Source organism: Rhineura floridana, chromosome 8 (assembly GCF_030035675.1).
Source record: "Rhineura floridana isolate rRhiFlo1 chromosome 8, rRhiFlo1.hap2, whole genome shotgun sequence".
Classification (NCBI taxonomy): Eukaryota; Metazoa; Chordata; class Lepidosauria; order Squamata; family Rhineuridae; genus Rhineura; species Rhineura floridana.
The window spans coordinates 2,369,526-2,389,689 of NC_084487.1; the positions used below are offsets into that span (position 1 = coordinate 2,369,526).

At 46.9% G+C, this 20,164-nt stretch overlaps 1 protein-coding gene across 1 annotated transcript; it reads left to right on the top strand.

The window, feature by feature from the left end:
- The first annotated feature begins 1,000 nt into the window (after positions 1–1,000).
- On the top strand, positions 1,001–11,065 carry LOC133390839 (acrosin-like). Its single transcript, XM_061640258.1, has 6 exons — positions 1,001–1,071; positions 2,555–2,755; positions 6,103–6,386; positions 8,491–8,636; positions 9,202–9,443; positions 11,041–11,065. The coding sequence occupies exons 1-6, from the start codon at positions 1,001–1,003 to the stop codon at positions 11,063–11,065; spliced, it is 969 nt and encodes a 322-aa protein (XP_061496242.1).
- Positions 11,066–20,164: the final 9,099 nt, after the last annotated feature.

Below are 20,164 nucleotides of genomic sequence, written 5' to 3' on the forward strand. Positions count from 1 at the left end.
CTGGCAACCCTAATGAGGATCCTGAAGATCAGTGAAGAGTGTGAGACACCAGATGAGGAAGCTCCTCTTGCCCATCTAGTCCATGAAGCCTGGCAGAATCCTATCATTCCATATAGCTGCATTGGCTGTGAGGCAGAGAAAAGCCTGCTCTGTTGTGGCCCTCACCATGTGGAATACTTGATTTGCTGGAGTTACAAGAGTATGCGAGTCGTGTGTCTGAGCCTGCAAACATGGTTGTATAGGCTGCATTCCATCTGCTAGTCTGCAGGTGATAGTTACAATATGACAGTTATGCTGTTGTCTTGCTAGTTTGAAGTTTATCTTCTTTGTTATAAACTTTTGCATTCATTAATAAAGTTTTATTCTGTGTACTCTGGCTGTGTGTTCAAGTTTTCTTCCAGTGTTATCAGTGAAGGCCTGTCTGTGCTCAACCCAGCAGCCTTAGAAGAATGCAGCTTAATTTCCATAAGTGATTGGCACGCACCTCACAGTTGGCTATTATATGGAATAAGATGTTTGTTTACGTAATTGTCAGAATTTCTATACCTCTCTAGGGATGGGGTGATAAATTTGATTCAGTTCACATTTCAAGCAGAATCTATCAAATTTGTGTTTTCTGAAACAATATGAGAGCCAAAACAGAGCCATCCTTTGAAAGTCACACTTATTTGAATTTCGCAATGCCATTCTCCAACCAAACAGTGTTTATAAAAATGTGGAAGGTAAGACAGGAGCCTTAACTTACCTTTCCTGTGTTTGTTCTGGGTGCATGGTTGATTTTGTAAATTCCTTTTCTCTTCAACCAAAGGGTTTTTAAAAAGAGAAACATGGTTTAAACCACTTGCCTTATTCCAAAGAAAAGTGAACTTGGGCAAAGCCAGCTGTGTGATGTCAGCCTGCTCACATGTTGACTGGTCAGAACTTGGACACATCTGTTTTGTGATGTCATAGATTCTAGGAAAACATGGTGGAAGAAGTCACACTCAGAGCTGCCAGAAGGATGAGATGGTTGCTCCTCCCAGTTCTGGCCCTTGCTGCTCTCCAGGCCACCCATGCCGACACCACCTGCGAGTAAGTGTGAAAACAGGCCAACGTAGGAAGGAGGCATCACCCCCTTTCTGGAGGTGGACTCAGTGATGCGATGATCAGAGGGAAGGCCCTGTAATGTAAGAAGGAGTAGTGAGGGGTGGGATGGGGGTGTACACAGAGTGGGAATGTTGGTTTGCCTACATGGTGGGATGCCATCAAGAAAGCTTATCTGTTAGATGGCTCTCCTGCATGGATTACTAGTTGGGGACAATTACTGTGGCATGTGGTTTACTGAGCTATCAGCACACCTGCATTGGGACACTGTTGTGCTGTCTGGTCTGCATCTGCATTTCTATAAGACGTCAGTTGGTCGAGAGGGCATGTCTCTGGAGTCTGATGCAGGGTTCTTAGGTCTCATTTGGTGACCTTTTGTGTGCCAATTATTTACCACTATCATCATTGCAGACCAGCCTTCCTAGTGTTTTAATCAACAGAGTTCCTGTCACCCTGTAACCTTGCCAGCAAGAGGGTCAGGCATCAAGGAGTAAATACAGCAGAAAATATGGTGGAGGCATAGCGCTTTACCCAGGATTCCTTGTTGGCTAGGTCAACCTTTGGTTCACTCCAGAATACAAAATGGAGGCAAGTAGCGAAAGCCTCAACCGTGGAAAGTGCCTTGAACTTTGATAATGCCTCTTGCCTGTTTGCATGGAGCTTAGGGAAGGGGGAGAAAGTCAGTTTGCATTTCAAGTCAAATGTATCAAAGTTCCACTTTCTGAAACCATATGAGAACTGAAACACAGCCATCTGTCGAAATTTGCATTTATTTGAATTTTGCAATGCAGTTCGCCAACCAAGCAATGTTGACAAAAATGCATATAGTAGGTGAAAATGTGCATAAAAATGAATATATGATGGAACGTACAAAAATGCATTCTATAACGAGAAATTGCTTGCAAAAATGTCTGCATCAGTCAAACCCCCCTACAAACATATGTTTATTAGGAGAAATTTGCATTAAATGCTGGAGAATTTTCATGAGGATTTTTAAAAAACAATTTCTCACATTGCTGCAGAAATGTGGAGAACTGAATTTAAGATTGAAAAAATGAGAAACTGAGAGAACCACAAGAGACAGATCTTCCCACCCCTAACGGAGAACAGAGAAGGGTGAGAGAGTGTGCGTAGAGAAGAGCTGACTAATTTGCATGTGTTGCTCTGCCTTCTTGTCCCTGTGGCCCCATTTGGGATGAGGAAAAAATCCAATTCCCTGAAGGCGAATCTACCTAATCTGCAGTTTCTGAAGCAATACACAAACCAAAATTACAGTGATCCTTTTAAATCTGTACTTCTCTGAATTTTGAAGTGCAGTTCTCCAGCCAAGTGTACAAAAATAACATATAAGCATGCATTATATTAGAGAAAATTGATTTTTAAAATATGTACATAGGCAGAATTGCATACAAAAACAGGTATATTGGGCGTATGTATATTAGACCTGTTGACAATGTGTGTCTCTTTCCAGTGGCATCTGTGGAAGACGCCCATTGGCGGGCAGCCATTACACACTGCGGATTGTGGGCGGCAGCGATGTTCCCCCAGGAGCGTGGCCTTGGATGGTCAGCTTCCAGTTATCAACAAGGACGGGCACCATTAATACCTGTGATGGTTCGCTCATCAGCTCTCGTTGGGTCCTCAGTTCAGCCCACTGCTTTGAGAAAAAAAAGTAAGCCAAAAGGGCTGGTGTTCCTGGGGAGTGTTGCAGAGGCTGCAAAGCAGGCAGCCGGGGGCATCTCTTAAAAGCAGACTCCCATCTTTTGCCTTGAGGGCTGTCAACATCACCATGTTTGGAGGAGCCATGGGGTGCTGGAGTTCAGAGCCATCCTCTTAGGAAAGTGTAGTCCACAGGCCAGGAACTGCCCTGCTGGATCAGAAGTAAAGGCAGTCTAGTCTAGCATCATGTCTATAAGGCTTGTGACCCAGTTGAGAACTTCAGAAGTATGGGTACTAAGGCTAAACCACACACCCCTTTTGTTTGCTTCAAGCTTCTGATATTCAGAAGCATATGCTGTCTAGACGTGTTTCATAGAATCATAGAATAGTAGAGTTGGAAGGGGCCTGTAGGGCCATTGAGTCCAACCCCCTGCTCAATGCAGGAATCCAACTTAAAATAAATCTGCTAAGTGTCTGTCCAGCTGCCTCTTGAAGGCCTCCAGTGTTGGAGAGTCCACCGCCTCCCTAGGTGATTGGTTCCATTGCCATACCGCTCTAACAGTTTGGAAGGTTTTCCTGATGACCATCTGAAATCTGGCTTCCTGCAACTTGAGCCCATTATTCCGTGTCCTGCACTCTGGGATGATCAAGAAGATTGGTCCTGGCTCACTGTCCCAAGAACACCACAACGCTTTTATTTTGAAGTTAGAGAGAGATTTAGTCAAGATACAAGTTCAGCAGCTGGCTCGGGTTTCAGAGGGTCGCAATGCAGAGTCTGGAGTTCAAGCACTGAAGATGTCCCAATGGGCAGCCAGACCCTTCCCGCCAAGCTTTAAAAGAGCAAGGTGTGGCAAGCTCACTTGCACAACTCGTACATGAGAAGACTGTGCTTGCAGGCAGGCGCTTCTGCAGGAGGGGGCTACAACTGCTTGCAGTGATGAAGACGCCACCGAGTCCTAGGCAAGGAAACCGTGACCTGCTCCCTCCTCCTTTTCCTCCTGCTCTGCCACTTCTCCCATCGAATTGCCAACTTCCCCAGTTCCCAGTGAAGCATCCTGCCTGGGTGGGGGGTAGGAACGAGAGCCGGAGACTCTGCCGCACCTTCTCTTGTTTGGTTTAAATGAAATAGGAACAGTTTGTAATCCTATTTCTTAGCAAAGTATATATACAGCAACGGAATTGAGAACAACCTGTCCCACCTTCCTCTCTCACGCACACCAGTTAAATTGAAATAAACAACACAGGCAGTCTTCTTAGGTAAAATGTATAAAGAATATTTACTCACGACCTTTCATATGTTCAGGAAACATAGGCTCTAGCTTAGATAGAAAAAGTAGAAGTCTTAGTCCATGATAATGGTCGTCTTGGAAGAGAAGTATGTGGATGCTTCTCTCTCCTCAAGCTTAATGGTGAATATGCAAAAAGGATCAATATCCTCTTAACAAAGAAGGAGGAAGAGAAGGTAAATAACCCCACCCTTTAGGAAGTTACATCATGGTAAACAAGCATAGAGATGTCCTCTAATTCTAGCTTGAGGGGACATTCCCTATCAAAGGGGGCTGCATGCAAGCTTGCTTAAATCCAACATCTCTAACATCCAGAGTCAAGGGGACCAGCTCCTCATCCCCCCTTCCAGTTGGTCCCAGTTCATTAACACCCTCCTCCTCCTTGTCTGCCAAACACTCTCATCCCAGTCCAGACCCGGTTGGGATCGTGGGGCTCAGGATAACAGAAAAGTTCCTTTTGCCATGATGGGTAAATACAACAGATAGGCCAGTCCTCTGGGAATTGGTCTCAGTTTTGACATTCTGAAAGCATGTGTCTAGCTCATATGGCTGCAGCAAGTGCTGTCCACACCAGGAGACTTTTTGAAATGAGAGAATCAAAGAGCTGGAAGGTATTTTGTAAGGCCATCTAGTCCAACCTCCTGCTGGATGCAGGAAATCCAGAGCTAAAGCATCCCCAAGAGTTAGAATCATAATTAGTAGAGTTGGAAGGGGCCTATAAGGCCATTGAGTCCAACCCCCTGCTCAGTCTAGGAATCCAACAAGGCATGCCCAACAGGAAGCTGTCCAGGCTCTGCTTGAAGATTTCAAGTCGAGGAGAGGTCTTGGACTGCTTTTACCATCAAGAAGTTTCTCCTAATACCCTATAACCCATCAGAGAACAAATATTTGCCCTCTTCTCTATGAAGGCCCATCGCATATTTCAAGAGTGCTGTCACATTTCCCTCTGCTTTCTTGTCTCCTTCAGCCTTTCTTCTAGAGCCGGTGTGGTGTAGTGGTTAAGGTGTTGGACTATGACCTGGGAGACCAGGGTTCAAATCCCCACACAGCCATGAAGCTCACTGGGTGACCTTGGGCCAGTCACTGCCTCTCAGCCTCATGAAAACCCTCTTCATAGGATCGCCATAAGTCGGAATCGACTTGAAGGCAGTACATTTACATTTACATTTCAGCCTTTCTTCAAAGGGCAGTTTTTCCATACCATGACTCTGTTGCTGTCCTCTGAACCTGTTCCAGCTGGTCTAAATCCTTCTTCAAGTGCAGAACCCAGAAATGGACAGAGGATCCCAGATTAAGTCTGGCTTCCGCAGAAAAAAATCCCCTGAGTTATTACTTTCTATAACTTGGAAGTTCCAGCCATGCTGTCAATATACACATTAGCCTTTTCTGCAGCTGCATCACGGTGCTAACTTACCTACTTCTTCACACGTAAAACCAGGTATCTCCTACCCCCACCCCTCCCCACCCCATACCCATGCATTTGATTGGGTGGCAATGAAGAACTTTGCATTAGTCTCCCTTGAATTTCATTTTGATAGGTTTGGTACAGTTTTTTGTTCCATCAAGCTCTTTTGGAATGTTATTCCAGCCACCTGGGGTGTAGCATTGTGTCATTTGCAAATCTGATGAGTCCACCTATCCACCCACCCTTCAGCTCAGCCACTGATCAAAATGTTGAAAAGTACTATGTCCAGGACAGAGCCCTGCAGTGGCCCACTGAAAACCTTGCCCCAGTTTGAGGAGGAACCACTGAGGAGCAAGTTTTTCAGTATGGTTTTCCAAATTCACCTATTGGTAATATATGAGACAGGAGATGAAGAGGCCAGAACAACTGACCAAAACAAGTTGACAATATGAATCACCGAAGCGCGGGAGGACTGGGGAATGGGAGTAAGAAGAAGGGGCTTAAACCCCAAAGCTGGCACCCACCTCCTGGTTATGCCTGCGTGCTCCCAGCTGAGCGGTCAGTTCGTGGGGTCCACAATTTTCCAGAAAATTTCCAGCTGTTTTATACTGATCTTAACATCGTTCCAGAAGTTTGCCTTATAAACCACATGTCTATTCTTTCTTCCAGGTACATACCATGGTACAGGGTGGTGATTGGTGCCACTCGCATCTCTGACCCTGGTCCTGATGCCCAGAGACGCTCAATCAAAAGGGTAGTGGAGCACGAACTCTACAAGAATGAGCTGCTTTCACTGAATGGCGGAGTACATAATGACATTTCCTTGGTGGAGCTGGACAGGCCGGTCAACTGCAGTGACTACATACAGCCAGCCTGCTTGCCTGACAAGAGCGTGACGGTGTCGTTGCTAACCCACTGCTACGTCAGCGGCTTTGGCTCCATGGAAGTGAAAAGTGAGATCTGCAGGAAAACCAGGCCCTCAAGGACCAGCCTGGTTATGTGCTTAAAGTAAATTTGCAGCCTGCACCTTCAATGCTGAGCAGTATTGGCACAGAAAAGTTAAAAAAAAAATAAGAAATTACAAAGACAACATTAGGAACGATGCTGGAGGGTGGGGGAGGCGTCACCACCGGGCAGAAAACCAGATGTTGTACTTCAAGGGCTACATTCAGATTCCAAGTCCTGACTTCCTCCCCGCTGCCCCCAAGGATGCTGCTGAGGTTTTTTCCCCCTCTGCTCTTGTCTATTCCTAGTTTTGCTTTTATTATCATTATAATTTTTAGATTTATTGTTGTATTTGCTGCCTTAGGAATCCTAATGGCCGAAGGTGCAGGGTAGGAATGTATTAAATTAGTCAAATTGCCCCATCTAGTCTAGTATCGACCAGTCTGACTGACTGACCTGGCTCTCCAGGATGGAACACAGAGATTTTTTCCATCCCTGGTACTCGTAGCCCCTTCACCTGGAGATCGGCTGACAGGCAGTGACGTCATGCCTGCTGGGATCAGTTGCACCATGGAGTTCCCCATGAGGAACCCCACAGAACAGCCGTCCCCTCCACAAAGCACGGCTTCAAGTCAGCACCAATCAGCTGGTCAGAGGGAACTTCAAGCCCAGAGTGGTTAGGTTTGGATTTCTCTGTCTAGCGTGGCTACAGATTGATCTCCTGACATCATAGTGCATCGCCTGAAGGATGGGTCACTTGACTGGTGGGCAGAGTTCCACCCACCTGTCAAAGTGGCCTGCTGGGGGTGGGGGAACCCTGGATCCAGCTCACCATCCGGATCCAGTTCTCCATCTCTGAGCTAAACTATTAAGAAAAGAGAGCAAAGATCTTCCACAGAGTGTAGTCTCTCTTTTTGATCCCCTTGACACCCCAACTTTTCTGCACTCCAATTTGTCCTGTTCCCTTGCCTCACTTTTTCTCACCAAAAATTAAAATAAAAACCAGCATCTGTACTGGTAAACGACAGGTCACAGGACAAACACTTGCAGAAACAGTTTTCCATTGTTTTAGGGTTGGACGTGTTCCCAAGTCCTATCAGGAGCCAAAGAGACTCATGAAGGTCACTCAGCACTGCTAGCCACAAGGAGCAATGAATCTTGCATCTTCTTCACTGCTGCATACATCTGAGCTCCATGAAGGCCTTGCCAGTATTTCTGCTTCTCACACTCCGGAGATAAAAACACCTTTGTCTTCAAGACAGGCATTCAGGCCTACTTCACTCATGGGCCAGAGCTTCTTGATCAAAATTTACTTCCATTCCACTTCATGGTTTCTGGGATGATTACCTTTACCGTGCACGCAGACTCCCCCCCCCCCCATTACAATGCTGTGCACACAGATACTCAGTTTAAACCCCTGGCATCTTTAGGCAGGGCTGGAGAAAGCTCCTGACACCCTTGTGAGCTGTTGCCAGTCAGTGCAGACAGTACTAAGATGATAGATGGACCAGTTGCTTATTTTATAGTGTTTGGGACCTATTTTTAAGGCCAGGGTCCAGCCCTGAAGCCAAGAGAACAGAACACCTTTGAGACTTTGTAGTATAGCCCAGTGGGGAGGAGAGCCTGGCTGGGAGTCCAGAGTCTGTGAGTTCAAATCCCTGCTCGTGTCTCCTGGGTGTCAAGGGCCAGCTAAAGATAACCCCGCAGTGAGTGGCTCAGGGGTTATGTGCCTTGCCACCTGTGCAGCTGTGGGCAAGCTGCAGAGTCCCAAGGAGCCCAGTTGCCCCCTAGCTGTCAGTTGCGGGCAAGGAAGGGGCTGGTTTGTGCAGCTGTGGCAAGCTGAGCAGGCCCTAGCCAGCTGGGGAGGACTAGCCTCAGAAGGAGGCAATGGGAAACCCCCTCTGAATACCGCTTACCATGAAAACTCTATTCATAATCGGGATCAACTTGAAGGCAGTCCCCCAGAGTGACCTACACTAATAGCTGATCTAACCTCCAGCCCATCAGTAAGGATTTAGGGGCAGGACTCCTGGTCCAGAGGTCTTCATGCCTCTCTCCATTAGTCCTGGGGGTGGGGAGAAATCTGTGGCTCTTTTTGCCTTCTGCTTACAGCAGGGAAAAGGCCTGAAATCTTGCAGGAGGGCAGCGTTAACCTCATTCCCAAGGAGACCTGCAGCCGCATGGAGTGGTGGTACAGGCGCATCCTTGACGAGAACCTTTGCGCTGGACACGAGGACGGAGGTGCTGCTACTTGCCGGGTAGGCGACTCAAGGGTGTGGGCCTGGTTTGGGGCCATGCCTTCCAGGGCTCCTAGAATTGCTACATAGGAGGAGACAGATTTGCTGCCCGTTGATATGGCCTGCAGCTGGGTGGCAGAGGAAGCTGAAGTGGGAGAAGGAAATGGCCCTCTGTGGCCAAATCGTTGAAGAGCTGCACTTAGAGAATGGCGGGCAAAGTTCCCCAGCGGCTTGACTCCGCAGAAGATACATACCTCTGATGGAACTGCCCCCAGTTGCAGCCAGTCTCCGTGTTTGACCTGGGCCCAAGATGCTCAAAGACGAGGAGGGAAAGAGGTGAGCACCTCTGTCCTTTGAGGCCACAGTTTGATGGCTCCTCTGACAAAGCGGGGGGGGTTCTTCTGCCTTCCTCCTGGGGCATTCCCCTGGGCGGGCTGTCTCCCAGCCAGGTTTCACATCTCTTCACAAATCTTTCATCTAAGGTCATTCACATCAGCAGTCGCTGAGGGGTGTCCACGCACATCAGGATTGGTTCTGACACGCAACATGCTCCTCACGGGCACTCACCTTTTCTTTCCTCCCACAGAGAGACAGCGGCGGCCCCCTCATGTGTAGGGAAAAAATGTCTGAACGTTACTGGGTGGTTGGAGTTGCCAGCTGGGGAGCGCCCGACTGTGGCGCCCCACAACAGCCGAGTGTCTTCATCTCCACCCAGAGCTACCTTGATTGGATCAAACAGATGACCATGGAGGACCTTTCCACTCCCAATCGCCCACAACTAAAGGCCACACCAAGACCGCCTCCTACGCCACAACCTCAACAGGTCCAGTATGGAAACTTGCCATATCCCAGGCCACCACCTACGTCCTGGCCCATGACAAGGCCTCCTCCCACAAGCTGGCCAATGGAATGGAGTCCTGGTCCAAGACCCACAAGATGGCGCTTGCCTTCTTACATGAGGCCTACACAATATGTTCCCACCTATCCTCCCTGGACAACAGTGGCCACAAGATGGCATCTTGGGAGAAGGTCGCTGGGTTGGCGAGGGCAGACTTACAGGGCACCAGCCACATTCTGAGCATCACCGCAGCAATGCTATCACTGCAAAGCAAAATTGCCCCACTTTTTACAGCTGGAATCAGGGTTTTGCTAGTCCCAGGCCCACAGCTTAACCACCAGCAGAGCTGTAGCGAGGGGGCGGGAGTGAGGTGAGTGCATTAAGAACTGTGGGAGACTAGGTGGCAACACCACAGATGCCACTGGGCATGGTGGGTGAGGTGCCCTGTCAGATGGATCTCAGAGACCCAGCACTTGCCTGTGACCCAATCTTTGCTTGCAATAAACGAAATGTAAATTCTCCCTTCTTGATTTTTTTCTTCCAATCTAGCCCAGAATGGAGAAGGAGGGCAAAATCAACCTCTTTGCCTTGCCTTCGTTCCCTTGCATTTTCTCAGCTGGACTTTATATTTAGGGTGCTTCCAGATGGGGGCTTCATATTTCAAACACTGTAAACAGCTTGTGGGTAACAGAATTTTTTTTTACTTTAGTAGATTTCCCCTGGGAAGGGTTAATCTGGATTAAAATGGCGGGGGGACATAGGCTGGCATTTTGATGATGATGATGATGTGGGGATTGTGCAAAAAAATTGTAGGCATGAGGAGCACCCATCCCATAACAAATACATACCTGAAAGTGTCTCAAAATGACACTTAAACTTAAATCCTCGCTGTTCCAATTTCCAGTTTTAATTATGGAAAGAGTCAAAAAAGTGCTTCCCGTTGAGAATGGCATTGTGGGAGGGAGGGGCTTCAGAGCTTGCTTGCATGGGCTAGCAAAGGGGGAGATGGGAAGAGGGGCCTTTCCACTTTTGTAAAAAGGTTCACATTTTCAAAATTAATGAAGCAATGAATGGACTAATGGGTGGATGGTGGTGTCGTGTTTTTCAGAACGAAATGCAGCAGCACCTGAAATCCAGCTGGGAGGGTGAAGGCTGTGGGCACATTTGTCACTTCAATAGCAGCAAGAATGTTTTTTCTGGCTGAGTTTTAAAGTGACTTAGCCCTTGGCTGGACACACCTTCCTTCCCTGCCACTGACTTCAGCTCGCAGCAAAGCGTTGGGCCAATCACCGTCTCTGCCTGAGCCTGCAGCAAAGTGTTGCCATTGGCTGCACCTGGAGCGACAATGGGTTGATCTACCAATCAGTTGAAACCTGTCTGAGGGTGAATTTTTTTAAAAAAAATCACATTAGAGCTGATCCGACCAGTGTTTAGAGTAAAAAGGGACGGTGTTTGACTAGCGTCTTTTCAGAAAAGAGAGGTGGTGATGCACTGGAACTGGCACAACAGTAAGTGTGTCTCTGCCCTAAAAGCTGAGTGGCTAGTGTTATTTGGTGCTGCCATTCCCTTCCCTTCTTTCGGTTGCAGATCCACGTTTAGGCCGTGCCACTGAGCAGAGGGGCCTCTTGTGAGCTCTCTTCTCAGGTCCCATTTTCCCCTCACACAACTCCAGGCACAGGTGATGTCCTTGACAATCATACTGTTTGGCTAACTCAGAGGATCTTGAAGGTCAATGAAGAGCATGACTAAAGAACAGGGAGGGGCAAATCTGTCAGTTTCAGTTTCCACGTTAGTTTGCATTTCTTTTTCTTTTTAAAAAAGTCCTCATTAAAATTTTAGTGCAACTTTCTCCTCATATTTCATTTGTTTTAATTTAAAAATATACACATTTTTGTATGCAGTTTTGCCTAGTGCACACACTTCCATTAACCTAAAGGATTTGGGTATGTTATTTTCACCAAGCATGCATTTTCGTACATACAAGTTACCCTGGTATATGCATGTTTGTACACATTACTGGACTGGAGAACTGTTCTGCAAATTCAGAGGAGTGTGCATTTCAAAAGATAGCCGTGCTTCGGTTGTTCATTTTTCTTTTGGAAAGAGTGAATTAGTTCTCCTTTAAATGCAACTGAAATCAAATTTATCCCCGCTTTTCTACACGCCGTATGTGGAAGCTCTTCTCACCCATTAAGTCCATGAAGACTGACAAGAGTCTCATCATTTTATATAGTTGCTTTGGCTGGGAAGCAGAGATAACCCTCCTCTGCTGTTGTCTCCCAAATGGGTTCGTTGCCCAGTGCGCAGTACAGCCAAATGACCACACCCAGGTTGAAGGGTCCAATAACTTTATTTCGTTCTGGCCAGAAAGAGGTGCAAGGCGATAATTCGCAAAACAAGCACACTCCTTATGGGGGTGCTACACTTTTATACATTGCAAGCAAAAATTCATGGCACATTCTAATTGGCCCCTTAGTGCCAACCTGTCACCTTTCCATTGGTTGATTGTCTAACTATGCCCTCCACTTCTTATGCACACGGCACATTAATTTCTCCACCCATATCTGCATTCCAGTTAGCCATTACAGCAGCAGTTTCCAAGCACGTATTTTACTGATAAGCTTCAGCAAGCATGTGACTTCCCTAGACCTTGTAAAATTTAGTTTCTCTTCTTTTTTTCTTAAAAACGCTTGCTCTGAGTCATCACTGCTGTGGCCCTCACTACGTGGAACACTTTATCAACAAAGCCTGTCTGTGCCCAGCCCCAGCCCAGCAGCCTTGGAAGAATGCAGCTGCCCTCCATAGTAAATAGCACGCACACTCCTCTCCTCCAAAAATCCTAGCTATTAAGCGGAATATGGTATTTATTCATGTATTTTTAGGAATTTCTATACCACTCAACCTATAAAATAGCACAGTGGTGCATATTTTTAGACTTTAAAGCATTTAAATTCTTCAAGTTCATTTTAAAGAATTATATTAGGGGGGGGCAAAAGGTAAATTGGGATTTAATGGTAGATTTCTGGATAATATAAAGTAGGATTTCTGACTCCCCAATCATTTTAACAATAACAATAACAAAATGACTCCCCCACTCTTCATTATCCTGCTCAAATGAAGAAAGCTCTGTGTGTGTGCGGGCAGGCAGATGGGCATGCATGTGCACAAGAAGGATCTTGGAATTGTTGTTCATCTCAAGCTGAATATGAGCCAAGAGTGTGAAGTAGCTGCAAAAAAGGCAAATGCTATTTTAAGCTGCATTAACAGACAATTCGTTTCCAAATAGCATGAAGTACTAGTTCCCCTCTATTTGGCACTGGTTATGCCTTATCTTGAGTACTGTGTCCAGTTCTGGACACCACACTTAAAGAAGGATGCAGACCAACTGGAACAGGTTCGGAGAAGTGCAACCAGGATGATCAGGCCTCTGGAAACAAAGCTCTATGAGGAGAGACTGAAGGAATGAGGCATGTTTAGCCTTGAGAAGAGAAGACTGAGGGGAGATAAGATAGCACTCATCAAGTACTTGAATGGTTGGCACACAGAGGAGGGCCGGGATCTCTTCCTGATCGTCCCGGAATGGAGGACATGGAATAATGGGCTCAAGTTGCAGGAAGCCAGATTTCGGCTGAACATCAGGGAAGACATCCAAACTGGTAGAGCAGTAAGACAACGGAACCCATGACCTAGGGAGATGATGGGCTCTCCAACACTGCAGGCCTTCAAGAGACAGTTGGACAGCCACCTGTCGGGTATGCTTTCACCTGGATTCCTGCATTGAACAGGGGATTGGACTCAACGGCCTTGACTCTATTAGTCTATGATTCTATGAGATATACCGAACAATAACCAGGACTGGATTTTTATGTGGAAAGAGTGGGAAATTTGTTTAGTACTCAAGACAAATTTCTGGGATCTGTTTTCCTTTAATTCTAAGTGTGTGTCTTTCACGCCAGGCACCAGTTGGTGGGTCTTGGGGTTCTAGGAAACAACATAGATTCCAGAAGCCTGCAGTCTGACCACTCTTGTATAAAATGTCATGTGATGTGATTAGGTGGCCAGAAGTTTCAATTGACTTTAACAGCAATGAGTTGAATTGTTTTGTTGTAGTTGTAAAATTTAATGTTTATTTTAAAAATCGTAACATCCTGCCATACTTGGTATACTTCAAGAATAATAAAAGGCAAAAAATTAAAACCAACGCCGTTATATGGTGCAACCACACTTGGAATACTGTTCTGGTCGCCTCACCTCAAAAAGGGTGTTGTACTGCTGGAAAAGGTTCAGAAGAGGGCAACCGGAATGATCAAGGGGATGGAGCGACTCCCCTATGAGGAAAGGTTGCAGCATTTGGGGCTTTTTAGTTGAGAGAAGAAGTGAGTCTTCCTATGTTGTGACGTTGTTATGTAGAAATATACGCCACAACATATAAGAACATTTAAAGCCACAGCAATGAAATATTGTCGAGAGTCCCTAGGAACAATTCCATCTAAGGAATGACCAGAGCTTGGAAAAGTTACTTTTTTGAACTACAACTCCCATCAGCCCCAGCCAGCTGGCTGGGGCTGATGGGAGTTGTAGTTCAAAAAAGTAACTTTTCCAAGCTCTGGGAATGACATGCTAATTATGGCAAAGCCAAGCAGCTCAGACCAGCCTCTAAAGACTAAGGTCTTTCGACGTCCGTGGAAGAACGACAGAAAGCAGAGCCAAACAGGCCCCCCTGGGTGAGAGTTCTTGAAAGGGTGGGTGCAGTGACCGAGAAAGCCTTCTCCCTTTTTCCTGCCACGTTCTTTGTAGGTTAGGGTGCTAATATTAGTAACCTTGCCATTTTAGAAATGCAAGTCACTATATATTATATCAAGGGTGCGGAACCTCAGGTCCAGGGGCCAAATATAGCCCTCCAGATCTCTCTATTTGGTCCTTGTAACTCCCTCCAGGCCACACGCCCCACTGGCTTTGCTTCACACCCCCAATATTTTTTCCTTCCTGGAATGAGTCCTTGCACCTTGCAAATGCATCTTGCCTTCCTAGGTGGAGGATAGAGAGGGGGGCGCGAGTGTGTGGAGGAACTCGCCTGCTGGACAAAGGTAAAATTTACATTGATAGCTCCACCCACTTTTGCCTCTGACCCCGCCCAGCACTGGCATGCGGCCCGCAAAGGTTTGCCTAGAAGGAAATGTGGCCCTTGGGCTGAAAAAGGTTCCGTACACCTGGATTATGTAGTCTGTTAAAGGGCTCTCCGGAACGAGATAGTTTTCACAAGTTTCCGGAAAAACTATCAGGGAGGGAGCAGAATGGGCTTCTTGAGGCAGGGAATTCCAAAACCTGGGAGCCACAACTGAAAAGGCTCTGTCGCACGTGCCGGTCAATCTAACATCTTTCACTCCAGGCACGCAGAGGAGACCAGAGGCAGAAGATCTTAAATCCCGGGCAGGTACATATGGGCCTAAGCGGTCCCTCAGGTACATTGGTCCAAGGCCGTTTAGGGCTTTAAAGGTCAGAACCAGCACTTTGAATTGGGCCCAGAAGCAAACTGGGAGCCAGCGAAGTCGATAAAACACAGGTGATATGCTCCCTGCGCCATGCTCCAGTTAACATTCTGGCTGCTGCATTTTGAACCAACTGCAATTTCCGAACGGTTTTCAAAGGCATACAGTGCGTTACAGTAATCAAGTCTTGATGTCACCAATGCATGTGTCACTGTGGCCAAGTCAACTGCCTCCAGGAATGGACGCAGCTGGTAGACCAGTTTGAGTTGGCCAAAAGCACTCCTGGCTGCCACAACCACCTGACATTCAAGCAGCAGGGCAGGATCCAGGAGGACTCCCAGACTGCGGACCTGCTCCTTCAAGGGGAGTGCAACCCCATCCAGAATAGGTTGCAACCCTATCCCTGGTGCAGTTTTTCCCTTGACCAGCAGTACTTCCGTCTTGTCTGGATTAAGTTTCAGTTTGTTAGCCCACATCCAGCCCTTCACAGCCTCCAGGCACTGGTTTAGGATGAGCACTCCCTCCCTGCAATCAGGTGGCAGGGAGAGACAGAGCTGAGTGTCATCAGCATATTGATGACATTGTACTCCAAATCTCCGAATGACCTCTCCCAGCAGTTTCATATAGACGTTGAAGAGCATGGGAAATATAAGCATTTGGAAATATAAACTCTCCTTTATGAAGAATTTTACCAGGCCATGTTTGTTTACAGTCTCGACTTGTGTTGAAATGCTCTGAAGGGCTACAGAGGTCCAGAACTGTGTTATGCAGAATCCTGAGGTCCCACAGAATCTTATCAATGGTCTTTTACAATGCAAAGACATGGGTGAAAAGTCTCCATTCCCAATCTTCCCCAGTGCGGTTGTCAGTGAGTAAAAGAGTATTCTATGGCACAATTTCTGGTTGCATAAGACGATGGCCTTGCAGAATTCTTTGTAACTCACACAGACTCTGTAGCAGATGGATTGGTAGGGGAACCTTTTTCTGAAAGGAGGATGTTTGAACTCCAGTGGCCTCAGCCAAGGAAGTCAAGTTATTCACTAGGTCCTTGTTGCTTGTCTTCAGAATTGTTTGGCTTCAGACACTGTGCTCATCCCACGAGGTTTGGGTGTTTTGGGCCCAGACTCCCAACGCTTTAATCAATGAGTGTGTTGTCAGTTGCCGGAAGCCACAGGAGGAGAGAGTGCTCTTTCACTCTGGTCCTGCTTGTGGGCTTCCCATGGGCAACTGGTTGGCCATTGTGACAACAGGATGCTGGACTAGATGGGCCACTGGCCTGATCCAACAGGCTCTTCTTATGTTCTTATCCATTCCAGAGAGGAAAGAGTGAACACAGAACTGCAGGCTACCATGTGTGATGTCATATTGGCTGTGAGCTGATAGGCTGGGGCCTGAAGTGACAGTTTGTGACGTCGCGAGCAATGGGAAGAGCTGGTGGAACCTGTTGCCTAGTGCCCCATGTAGGATGACGTGGCTGCTTCTCCCCATTTTGGCCCTTTCCGTGTTTCGTTCCATGTGTGCTCAACATGATACTTGCACGTAAGTGACGCCAGAATCCAGGGGGAGGAAAGGCAGGAGGGAGGACATCGCAGTTAGCCAGGATGATGATCTGGAACCTCCAAGGCAGTCCGCCAGTGAACAAATAATAACGCCCTGTTCTGGGGCGGAAATGGTGGTGGAGAAGAGCAGAAGAAGGGGAGGGCTGTTCCATTCCCTCTTTGCTTTTGGGTCTCCCAGAGGCATCTGGCTGGCCAATGGCAGAAGGAGACTAAATGACCCACCTTGGCCTCATCCAGTGCTGCTCTTCTTATATGTTTACATGCTCAGTGTAGTGGGTAACTCCACCAGATTCACCACTGCTAAGAAGATACGAGCCCACCTGTGTCTACGTGGAGATCAGATCCATCAGCACCAGCCCCCACAAAGCAACAGGCCCCTCCCTGGCTGGTCCTTTAAGGCCCCTGCCTCTTCTTCCCCTCCTGCAAACCACGATGCCACACGTGCTTGTGGTGCCTGCAAGTCCCCCTCCTGGCTGACGTGGCTGTTGTGTTGCTCATTCACTCCACCACTGGAGGCTGGTCTGTTTGCCCCACTGACCTCAGCTTGCCCTTAGCCAACCTCCACCTGCCTCCCTGACTTACATCCGGTCCAGATGGTGGCCCTGCCTGCCAGCTCCCTCCTCCTCCTCTTCAGTCTCAGGGTTGCCCTTGCAGAACTCAGCTGAGCGGAGGAGGGGGACAGATCTAGAATTAGCTGACTCTGCCTGTCCTTGGCTCTGGCTCCGCCTTCTGTGGGTCTCCCTGACTTCCACCTTTGAAGTCCCAATGGGCACCACCCACCACTGCACTCAGCCACTCATATTTGTGAAACCCTGATTCTTTGCTCATCAGATTAGTTTCATACAGCTTCCTTGCTTTATGTATAGATAGCATGACTATCCATTGTTGTTGTTATGTGCCTTCAAGTCGACTACGACTTATGGCAACCCTATGAATCAGTGACCTCCAAGAGCATCTCTCATGAACCACCCTGTTCAGATCTTGTAAGTTCAGCTCTGTGGCTTCCTTTATGGAATCAATCCATCTCTTGTTTGGCCTTCCTCTTTTTCTACTCCCTTCTGTTTTCCCCAGCATTACTGTCTTTTCTAATGAATCATGTCTTCTCATTATGAGTCCAAAGTATGATAACCTCAGTTTCATCATTTTAGCTTCTAGTGACAATTCTGGTTTAATTTGTTCCAACACCCAGTTATTTGTCTTTTTCATGGTCCATGGTATCTGCAAAACTCTCCTCCAACACCACGTTTCAAATGCATTGATTTTTCTCTTATCCGCTTTTTGCACTGTCCAACTTTCACATCCATACATAGAGATCGGGAATACCATGGTCTAAATGATCCTGACTTTAGTGTTCACTGATACATCTTTGCATTTGAGGACCTTTTCTAGTTCTCTCATAGCTGCCCTCCCCAGTCATGGACTTTATCCATAAATTGCAGACTACATTCCAGTCTGGCTTCCGGCCTGGTTTTGGCACAGAAACAGACTTGGTGGCCCTGACTGATGACTTTTTTCATGGGAGAGACAGAAGCACTGACACCATTGACCATGACATCCTTCTGGAGCAACTGAAGGAGGTGGGAGTTGGAGGTACTGCATAGCAGTGGTTCCGCTCCCACCTGCAGGGCCGCTACCAGAAAGTAGGAGTAGGAGAGTGTTGCTTAGCACCATGGCTTTTGGGCTGTGGGTCTGTTCTGTCTCCTGTGCTGTTTGGCATCTATGTGAAGCCTTTGGGAGCTGTCATCCGTGGATCTGGAGCACGGTGTCCTTAGTTGTGCTGATGACACACAGGTCTGTCTCTCCATTCCATCTGAGTCAGGAGAGGCTGTGAAGGTGGTGGACAGATGTCTGGAGGCAGCAATGGGGCCAACAAACGGAGGCTGAATCTTAATAAGACAGAAGTACTGTGGGTGGGTGGTTCCCATGACTGGGAATTAGGTGAATGACCTGTTCTGGGAGGGGTTGTACTCCTCGTGAAGGAACAGATTCGTAGTATGGGAATATTCCTCGATTTCCAACTATGGTCGTTCTTGCATTGGGATAGTCTGGCCTCAGTTGTCCATGCTGTGGTGACTTCCCATCTGGGCTACTGTAATGCACCATTTGTGGGGCTTCCCTTGGAGATGGTCCAGAGGGTGCAGCTGGTGCAGAATGTGGCTGCTAGTCTGGTAAATGGGCAGCCTGATCGGACCAGGTGTCACCAGTCCTGAAAGCTCTGCGCTGGCTGCCAGTGAACCAAAGGGTTCAATTCAAACTGTTAGTACTAGCATATAAATCCCTAAATGGCTTGGGAGCGCCTTCCCAAGTATCAACCAACTTGGACCCTACAATCAGTAGATGAGGCCGCTTTGATGGTGCCACCACCAAGTACTGCCTGCTTGGCGCTAGCCTGCAGCCTGGCCTTTTCTGTGGTAGCTCCCCATTTGTGGAATGCCCTCCCGAATGACGTGTGTCTGTCTCTATCAATATTGACTTTCAGGAGGAGCTTTTAAACATTCCTGTTTACCCAGGCAGTGGTTGGCGGAAGAGGACTGTTCCTGGCAATCTGAAGATCACCAATGAAAGAATGTTTTTAAGCTGTGTTTTACTATATTTTTATTGTGTTTTTTAAACTGTGTTTTGCAATTGTAATTGTGGTTTGGAAGTTTTCAACTGTTTTTAGTATGTTTTTCTTTTTCTTGTTATAATAATAAGAGAGAGAGAGAAAAGGGGGGTTACTAGTTTCAGGAAAGGCAACAGAGGCTTCATGTCTGCTGCCATCAGGCCCTGAACCTCCCAGGCCAGGCAGGCCTCTTTGGCTCCCTCCTAAAAGGCCTCTCTTCCGCTGGGAAGCAAAGACCTTTTTCTGAGACAGACCTTTCCATGCTAAGCTCATTATTCTTCTGCTGGTGGTGGATGCTTTTCACTTGAGCTAGCTGCCCTCATCTGCTTGTTGTGTGGGTGATTTCATATCACTTGTATTGTGCTTCATGGTTGGATTTGTATCTTTTAAAATGGTTGTTAGTTACCACCTTGAGTGCCCGAGGGATGGAAAGACAGGGTAGAAATCTGCAGAGTAATAAATAAGGAGGCACTTCATGCAATACGCAATATTTTTTTTTTTTTTTTTTTTTTTTAGGGGAAGGGTGACTTAGCCTGTGCCTGCTTTTGAGACGGGCTCCTGCCTCAAAAGAAGCTTATTCAGATATATCAGTCAGTTTTTTCTTTTTTTTTTGACTGATTAAACTTCTCCCGGGTAGGGAGAAACGAAGAGATTAACCTCAAAGCCTATTTTTGTTGGGACGACCAGATCTCATTAATTTATGGGACGAGGTCCAGCCGACGAAGGTGGGACGGATTTTCAACAGCAAGCTCTATCTGTTAAAGCGAACGTTCATCTTATCTTCTAAGAGAGAACGCACTAACAGGCAAGCACCCTTCTTTCTATATTTTTCTTTTACTTGACTTAAATTGTTGCTGTTTAAAAGAGATTTGCCAGATTGATCGGTTTTTGACATCTCACTGGGGAGCCATAACTTCTCTCTGCTACGCACTAATTAATAGCTTATCTCTGTTTTTGTTGCAAAAAGCTGTCCTGGATTTGCATTCTAAAGATATACACAGAAGAGGGATTTCTATTCCAGATTTTTATTTTGAAAAATATTATACTGTTTTGAGACTACT

What these genes read in the sequence shown, in the direction of transcription:
- LOC133390839 (XM_061640258.1), top strand. Translation starts at nt 1,001, where the DNA reads ATGAGATGGTTGCTCCTCCCAGTTCTGGCCCTTGCTGCTCTCCAGGCC. An exon ending in CATGCCGACACCACCTGCGA is followed by an intron (nt 1,072 to 2,554) that starts GTAAGTGTGAAA and finishes GTCTCTTTCCAG; the next exon opens with TGGCATCTGTGGAAGACGCC. An exon ending in GAGGTGCTGCTACTTGCCGG is followed by an intron (nt 8,637 to 9,201) that starts GTAGGCGACTCA and finishes TTCCTCCCACAG; the next exon opens with AGAGACAGCGGCGGCCCCCT.